General features: G+C 35.5%; 1 protein-coding gene and 1 pseudogene across 1 annotated transcript; both read left to right on the forward strand.

Annotated features, from left to right (window-relative positions):
* Positions 1–99: 99 nt before the first annotated feature.
* Positions 100–5637, forward strand: LOC118059514 (disease resistance protein At4g27190). Its single transcript, XM_073410373.1, is given in 5 exon segments — positions 100–1010; positions 1103–1865; positions 1867–2961; positions 2963–4136; positions 5127–5637. Coding segments are annotated over 4 exon segments (3282 nt in total). The 5' UTR covers positions 100–1010; positions 1103–1113; the 3' UTR covers positions 5388–5637.
* Positions 5638–7531: 1894 nt separating this feature from the next.
* On the forward strand, positions 7532–8738 carry LOC140955302 (uncharacterized; annotated as a pseudogene).
* Positions 8739–9317: the final 579 nt, after the last annotated feature.

Genomic DNA, 9317 nt, shown 5'->3' on the forward strand with positions numbered 1-9317 from the left:
ATTCGTGCAGGTGTCAAAGTGATCATCATCAACCTTCCATTCCTTTCTCTCTTTGCTAGGTGAGTACTTGTACATATTATTCTTTTATTTGTTCGTAATTATCTTTATATTATGCCTTTATCTTAATTATTTCATAAAATTGCATTTTTGTGGGAATGGCTGCTTTAAACTCATAAGTGTAAACTATTTTGTTTCAATGTATTCGTTAGATCGGTGGTATGCTATCTTTCACTAATGAAATTCTTTTATTGGTTTTGAGAAGAAAAAAATAGAGTATTTCTATCTTTGTTTTATGGAAAAAGCACATAGATCTATTAACTATATATAATCGAGGAAAATAGTGTTTAAAATTAAGATAATAAAATTGAAACCAAATCGACTTCATTAGATAAAGCTGATGTGTAAATAAGTGATTTTACTCATGGCATAGATAGACATAGTCATTACAGATTTTAGTTGCCTAAGATTGATCCTTTGTTGAGTTCGTTCCATTAATTATGTCATCAAATTCATTTTTTTTATGGGAATTGCTGCTCTGACTCGTAAGTTAGAATCCATGTAAACTATTTTGTTTTAATACTTCTCCTCTTTTCAACATAAAATCGTTCTTTTATAAATATATTCATTAGATTGATGATATGCTATCTTTTCTTTTTATTGGTTTTGAGAAAGAAAAAAAAAAGTATTTCTATCTTTTTTATGGAAAAGCACAGAGATCTAAGAACTATTGTGTAAATAATTGTTAGGGTAAGTGTGAATTTTAACACATGGCATGGATAGATATTGATGAGGGGACAAAAGGATTACAATGATCTATGGACTATTGTGTAAATAATTGTTATGTGAGGACAAGGAATTAAATGTTTATCGTTCTACTTATACCTTGCCTTGTTGCTCTTGAAGCTGGCTTCCATACAGAGCTAAAGGCCTTCTCCTTTTGTTCCTCTCGCTATATTTTATTATTGAGCAGTCAGTACCGGTGCTTTCCGCATATATTTTCACAAATTAAGGTAATAAAATTACTATTCTCATTCTCTCAATGCCTATTTTACTTGTAATGACTCACTCTCACGTTCTGTATCCTTATTTCTTTGATTTTCAGACCGGTGGAAAATGGCTATCGAAAGTGTTGGTGGATCCGTTGTATCCAAGATACCAGAGCTCTTGGTGGAACCAGCAATAAGGCAGTTCCGTTACATGTTCTGTTTCAACAATTTTGTTCAAGAATTCAATGAACAAAAGAAGAAACTGGCTTTGACACTAGATCGTCTACAAAATGATGTCAAAGTTGAAGAAAGGAATGCTGAAGAAATTTACAAAGATGTCAGTAAATGGCTGGAAGATGCAAACAACGAAATTGAAGGTGTGAATCCTTTGGAAAATGAAATAGAAAAAAATGGCAAATGCTTCACTTGGTGTCCAAATTGGACGCGACAATTCAAGTTAAGCAAGGCACTGGCAAAGAAGACGGAGACTTTGAGAAAACTTGAAGAAAATGGCAGAAAGTTTCCAAAAGTGTCCTACAAACCACCTCTTCAAGGCATAGAATTTCTTCCATCAGAGGAATTCACGCCTTCAGAATCGTCAAAAGCAGCTTTCGAACAGATTATGAAAGCTCTCAAAGATGACAATGTCAATATGATCGGACTGTACGGCATGGGAGGGGTGGGTAAAACCACTCTAGTGAAAGAAGTAGGAAGGAAAGCCAAAGAGTCGCAGCTGTTTGATGAAGTTTTGATGGCTACACTGTCCCAGAATCCAAATGTCATAGACACTCAGGATCGAATGGCAGATAGTTTAGGTCTGCATTTTGACGAAAAGACTAGAGAAGGGAGAGCAGATCGATTATGGCAGAGACTGAAGACAGAAGAAGATGCTTATAATCCTGGATGATGTTTGGAAAGTTATTAACTTGAAAGAGATAGGGATCCCATTTGGTGATGCTCACAGGGGTTGTAAAATTGTTCTAACAACACGTCTTGAAAACATATGTTCTTCTATGAAGTGCCAGCCAAAAGTGTTCTTAAGTCTCTTATCAGAAAATGAAGCATGGGCTTTATTCAAAATCAATGCAGGTTTACATGATGAGGACTCTACCTTGAACACAGTGGCGAAGGAGGTTGCGAGAGAATGTAAAGAATTGCCTATAGCACTTGTGACAGTGGGAAGGGCTTTAAGAGATAAATCTGCTGTTGAGTGGGAAGAAGCGTCTAAAGAGCTCAAAAACTCTCAATTTCGGCATATGGATGAAATTGACGGACAAGAAAATGCATATGCATGTCTTAAGTTGAGCTATGATTATTTGAAGCACGAGAAAACCAAGTTATGTTTCTTGCTATGCTGTTTATTTCCAGAAGATTACAACATTCCAATTGAGAACTTGACAAGATACGCAGTTGGCTATGGGTTACATCAAGATGTGGAGTCCATTGAAGATGCAAGGAAACGAGTTTATGTGGCAATCAAAAACCTCAAAGCTTGTTGTATGCTGTTAGGAACTGAAACTGAAGAATATGTGAAAATGCATGACTTGGTTCGTGATGTTGCTATTCAGATAGCATCATCAGAAAAATACGGATTCATGGCAAAGGCTGGCTTTGGGTTGAAGGAGTGGCCAATGAGGAATAAAAGCTTTGAAGGTTGTAAAGTAATCTCGTTAATGGGCAATAAACTAACAGATCTTCCTGAAGGATTGGTGTGTCCACAGCTCAAAGTTCTATTACTAGAACTGGATCGTGGTTTGAATGTTTCAGAGAGGTTTTTTGAAGGGATGAAAGCAATAGAAGTTTTGTCTCTGAAGGGAGGGTGTTTGTCATTGCAATCACTTCAATTCTCAACGAACCTTCAATCGTTACTGTTGAGAAGGTGTGAGTGCAAGGACCTCATTTGGTTGAGAAAGCTGCAAAGACTTGAGATTCTTGGTTTCATGCGGTGCTCCTCCGTTGAAGAATTACCTGATGAAATTAAGGTTGTTGGATTTGACAGGTTGTCAAAATCTAAGAAGGATTCCTGTGAATTTGATAGGAAGGTTGAAGAAGTTAGAAGAACTATTGATCATGAGATTCAAGGGATGGGATGGATGTGACAGCACAGAAGGAATGCATGCAAGCCTAACAGAACTAAGTTCGCTGTCTCATTTAACTGTTTTATCATTGAAGATACCGAAGGTTGAATGCATTCCCAGAGATTTTGTTTTTCCCAGGTTGCTCAAATATGATATAGTGTTAGGGGATGGGTATTCAGAAAGAGTATACCCAACAAAATTATATTTGGGTGATATCAGCGCCGCATCCTTAAATGCAAAGACATTTGAGCAATTGTTGCCTACTGTGTCTCTAATTGATTTTAGAAACTTTGAGGGTTTAGAAAATATAGTATTGTCCTCTAATCAGATGACCACCCATGGCCATGGGTCGCAAAAGGACTTCTTACAAAGATTAGAACATGTCAAAGTGAGAGAATGTAGGGATATTCGCACTCTGTTTCCAGCAAAATGGCGGCAAGCTTTGAAAAAACTAAGGAGTGTGGAAATTCATGAGTGCGATTCATTGGAAGAAGTATTTGAATTGGATGAGGAGAAAGAGCTCAAATGTATATGGAAAGGGCCCACCAGACATGTCAGCCTCCACAGTCTTGTTTATCTGGAGTTGTCATTTCTTGACGAATTGACATTTATCTTCACCCCGTCCCTTGCTCAAAGTCTTATTCATCTGGAAACACTACAGATAAGATTTTGCCATGGATTGAAGCGTCTTATCAGAGAAAAGGATGACGAAGGAGAAATAATTCCAGAGTCTCTTGGCTTCCCCAAATTAAAAACTCTCTCTATAACTTCTTGTTTTAAACTGGAATATGTCTTCCCTGTCTCCGTGTCTCCAAGTCTTCAGAACCTGCAAGAGATGCAGATTATTTTCGCTAACAATTTAAAGCAAATATTTTACAGTGGAGACGGAGATGACATCATCGTCAAGTCTAAAATTAAAGATGGCATCATCGACTTCCCTCAGCTAAGAAAATTGTCTCTTTCAAAGTGCAGTTTTTTTGGTCCAAAGGATTTTGCTGCCCAATTGCCTTCTTTGCAAGAGTTAACCATTTATAACCACGAAGAATGGGGTAATTTGTTGGCACAACTTCGAGTACGTCTTTTATAGTTCTTCATTTTTTTTCTTTTCTAATTTAAATTGTCAACTTCAATATATTGTGATAATTTGTTCTATCTTCCTCCAAATTTCTAAAACTAAAGTAATTGATAAGTTTTTTAACCATCCACTGAATTTAATTGATGATTTAAATTGGCTTAGGAAGTTAGACATCAATTACTGTAATGTAATTTCTTATTTCTTCCTTCATATTTCTAAAACTAAAGTAATGGATAAATGGTAGCAAATCCTTTAGCCATCCACTGATTTTAAAAGGAGTGAAATTGAGGCTCTTCCGCCAATTAATAGAAAGTATTTGGACAGGACGATAAAGCTCCGTCTGAGAATATTGAGTTTTTTGTTTCAGTGCTGTAACTTGGTCATGTCATGGTTAAAAAAATTAATAAAAAATTGGTTTTTTTATCCAATTTTTTAAACAATTAGATTCAAAACGTAAAAATTTAAACTTTATTTTTTAAATACAATATTTTTCTCATTCAAAGAACTTCAAAAGCACCAAATTTGGATTGAGTTCGAAAAACATATTTTTTAATGTATTTTTCTTACAATTTTTTCACTTTTTTACGGAAAAAATAATTTAAATGACCAATAATCAAGCATTTTCATTAAAAAATTTTACTAATATGTAAAATTCAAAATATTTTCTTTTATATTTTTTATTTTTGGACAATGTCATAATTTTTTTTTTATTATAAAATCGAATATAAAAAATTATTTTTTTTAGTTAATAAGTATAATTTTTTCATGATTGCTTTTAATTTAACTAATATAAAATAATAGTTTATATTTAGATTATCATAAATATGAAAAAAAATATGTTTTTATATTCTCATGACCCTTTGCCCTGTCTATTTATATGTTTTTGTTGATAATTGGTTGATCTATTTAACAAAATTATATAATAGTTCCAAAGTGCACACAAATTACTAGGAATTATATCTAACAAATTGGTACCTTTTGATGCAGGGGTTAACAAGTTTGGAAACATTAAATTTGTCCTCCCTGCTTGTGCCTGACATGAGGTGTATACGGAAGGGTCTCATGCTGAGCCATTTGACCTCTTTGACGGTGTATAGATGTGAGAGACTGACACGTGTATTCACACATAGCATGATTGCTAGTCTACTTCAACTGCAAGTTCTAAAGATTGATAACTGTGAGGAATTGGAGCAAATTATTGCTAATGATGATTGTCGCACCCGATATCGCGACGGCTCTAAAAAGTAATTCTCTTGAATTATGGAAAAAGAACAGATTTCTGGCATCCGGTTCTTTTAAGAAAAAATGTCTTGTTTGAGGAGTCGCCACCTAGTACTATGGTCACTAGGAACCCTAACTGGTCAACAGAGATTCTATGGTTCGGGACTGGTTACGTAAAAGGGAAGATATTATCACCCCTTAAACGTCCTGCCTGAGGCAGGCTGCATTGTTGGTTTTGTCTTAAATTGCTAAATATTTAATTTATGCTGTGATGATTTGTTTATAATATTCCTGACTCTGGCGTCTGTGAATATTCAAGCTCGAATAATTCCAACTCTGGCGTTGGTAAAAATTCGTAGCTATGACAAAAATTAGATCAATATATATTTTTTATTCCCTACTCTAGTACCAATGAATAAATAAATAAAAATGAATTTATTTTTACGCATGCACACATTTTTTATTTTTCTAGCTAAACAAAATAAAAATACAACGAATAAAAATAATATAAATTTAAACTGGTATTTTTATTCCTGACTCTGGCGTCAGTGAATAAACCAATAAATTTACATTATTTTTATCCATGCATAGATATTTTTTATTTTTTATTTTTCTGCTTTCTATTTTTTTATTTTTTCTAGCACATGTTTTTTTGGGGCTGGGCCCAGCTCAACCCATATGGGCTGGGCTAAGCCCAGCCAGCCCGGCCTGGCCACTGGCCCAATCCAGTGGCCCGGCTGGGCTGCAGGCACGCGTGGTTCAAACCACGCGTGCACTGCACAGGGCAAAGGTAATTAAATTACCTTAGCCTCGTTTTCTTCTCTTAAATTAAAGGCGCAAAAATGAAGATAACAGAGAAGCCTTACCTGGCGATTCGAAGGCGCAGGCGACAACAACAGCTCGAGCACTCCCGGAGAATTCTCTCTTCCTCCTCCTTTCAGTCTCTTCCCCTCTGTTCGTGTGTTTCTGTTTGTTGGGTTTTTTACTTACTCTCTACTCTCCTCTGCTTTCCTCTTTTGTTTGTGTTCTCTGCCGCTGTGTCCACTGTTCTCTTCTTCTCAATTATTGAGGAAGGTAATGGATATGTCGGCTTTCTCTAAGTTTTTTACTGACTTCGGGTTCTTCCTTTTTCTGATTTGCAGGGGAGGGGGCAATTAAGAAGACGATGATATTAACGTTGGTTTTCTGGGTTTACTACTTGTATTGGTCTCTGTTTTTGCTGTGTGTACTATTTCTGGGTTTCTGTTTTATGGGTTTTTTCCCTGTCTTCCTCGGTGGTTTTATTGTTTTCTTTTCAGTCCAAAGAAATCCCCCTTCTCCTTCGCACTCAGTCGTTCCATGGCTTTTATAGCCAGAGAAAACAATGTCGTTTTCTTCCAATCATAAAGTCTGATAATTGCAGTAGTAATGGCTGTGCGGCGGTGGGCGTCCGTTTCGGTCGGGTGAGGAAGATGAACAGTAACGGGAAACGGTGCCGTTTTGGTATTCACAGCTATATGCATTTCGGCCCTTGAATTTTGGAAAGTTTTGTAATTAAGCCCCTGGATAAATTGTAATTGGACTCCTGCATTTCAGCGCCTTTTACACGTTAGTCCTTATACTTTAATCTGCTGCAATTGTGCCCCCAATTAATGCAAACTTTGGTAATTCTTCAATTAAGTCCCTGATTTCATTAATTTAATTAAATCCAAAGTCCAATTAAGTCTAAAACTTATCAATTCTCCAATTAAGCCCCTAATTGGATTAATTAAATTAATTCCAAGCTTGATTAAGTCTCAAAACTTATCAATTCTCCAATTAAATCCTTGATTGGATGAATTAAATTAATTTCAAGCTTAATTAAATCTCAAAAACTTATCAATTCTCCAATTAAACCCTTAATTGGATTAAATAAATTAATTCCAAGCTTAATTAGATTAATTCCAAAGTTTAATTAAACCCCAAAACTTCCAATCATGTTGCCCTTAACCCAAATTTTAATTCATTCTTCATTTATTTCATTTTACTTGTTTTCATCATCATTATTATTTATTTTTTTATCATCATTTTTTATCCTTTTTAGTAAATAAAATAATAATAATAATTAAAATAAAAATGGTCAAAAATTGGGTTATGACAATGATGAAAATAATCAAATATTGTTAGGGAGTGATCTCCGATCTGCATGCTTTCCTAATTTGTGTCGACTTCAGATCATAGGATGCAACAAGTTAAAGAGTCTCTTCCCAGTAGCCATGGCTTTAGGTCTCAAAAAGCTCCAAATACTTGAAGTAAGAGAATCCTCTCAATTATTAGGAGTATTTGGGCAAGGTGATCATGCTTCACCTGTTAATGTTGAGAAGGAGATGGTGCTCCCTGATCTGCAGGAGTTGTTGCTTATACAATTACCAAGTATTTCCTGCTTTAGTCTCGGATGTTATGATTTCTTGTTTCCTCATTTGGAGAAGTTGGAAGTGCATGGATGCCCAAAGCTGACCACAGAATCTGCGACTACATCAAATGACTCAATGAGTGCTCAATCAAAGGTGCTCCTGATCTGACATGATTTCTTGCCTGTCATTTAGTTTTAAAAGTGCACAATAATTACTAGGAATTACATCTAACAAATCGGTACCCTTGTTTTCTTTTGATGTAGGGGTTTATGAATTTGAAAGAAATATCTATTGGAAACTTGGAAGGAGTACAAGACTTAATGGTTGGAAGTTTGGTAACTATTATAAGTGGTCGGCATGAACTTTCATTGGTGAGTTTGGAAACATTACACTTGAACTTATTGCCTGACTTGAGGTGTATATGGAAGGGTCTCGTGCCGTGCAATTTGACTACTTTGAAGGTGAATGAGTGTAAGAGGATGACACATGTATTCACAGACAGCATGATTGCTAGTCTTGTTCAACTGCAAGTTCTAGAGATATCAAATTGTGATGAATTGGAGCAAATCATTGCTAAGGATAATGACGATGAAAATGATAAGATATTATCAGGAAATGATCTCCAATCTTCATACTTCCCTAATTTGCGTCGACTTGAGATAAGAGGATGCAACAAGTTGAAGAGTCTCTTCCCAGTAGCCATGGCTTCTGGTCTCAAAAAGCTCCAAATACTTAAAGTAAGTGAATCCTCTCAATTATTGGGAGTATTTGGGCATGATAATCATGCTTCACCTGCCAATCTTGAGAAGGAGATGGTGCTCCCTGATCTGTGGTTGCTGTTTCTAGACAAATTACCAAACATTGTTTGCTTCAGTCATGGATGTTATGATTTCATATGCCCTAATTTGAGTAGTTCGGAGGTGCATCAATGTCCAAAACTGACCACAAAATTTGCTACTACATCAAATGGTACAAGAGTGCTCAATCAGAGGTGTTGTATATTTGACATGATTTATTGCCTCTCTTTAAGTGTTTTTATTTCTTGTTTCCCTCAATAATAAGACTTACAAGTTAGAATGTGTATGCCATGCTTGAATTGGCTTTGCAGGTATCTCAAGTAGGTGAGGGTTCCAGCACTGGTTGCTCCGTGCTAACCAGCACTGCTAGCAATTCATTCTTGCAGGTAAAATGGCTGCAACTATTTATCTTTTATCCTTCTTTTAAATGGTTGGATTAAATCAACAAATAAGATATGCCTGGATGATCTTTGTTCTTGATGTTTGCATTAGGTTGGTTGGTTACCTATGTGATGATCAACTCGACATTGGTGGGAAGTAATTCCAGTTGTTTCATTAGCCACAACAATTTGTCTTATTTCATGTGTTTGTTGTGTGAACTTCCAGAAATAAGGGTAATGTCATGTAATGTTATGTGTTTAGTAATTTATTATGCGATCCTTTAAAAAAGGGCTTTTGTTTGTTTACCCATTTGTGTTTCTTTTCAACTGTCCGAACCTTAAAAAACAAGAGCATAATATTTACTCATTTGTGTGCTTATTGTTTAATTATTTAATATGTAGATTTTT

The sequence above is a fragment of the Populus alba genome, chromosome 1, assembly GCF_005239225.2.
Source record: "Populus alba chromosome 1, ASM523922v2, whole genome shotgun sequence".
Taxonomy (NCBI): Eukaryota; Viridiplantae; Streptophyta; class Magnoliopsida; order Malpighiales; family Salicaceae; genus Populus; species Populus alba.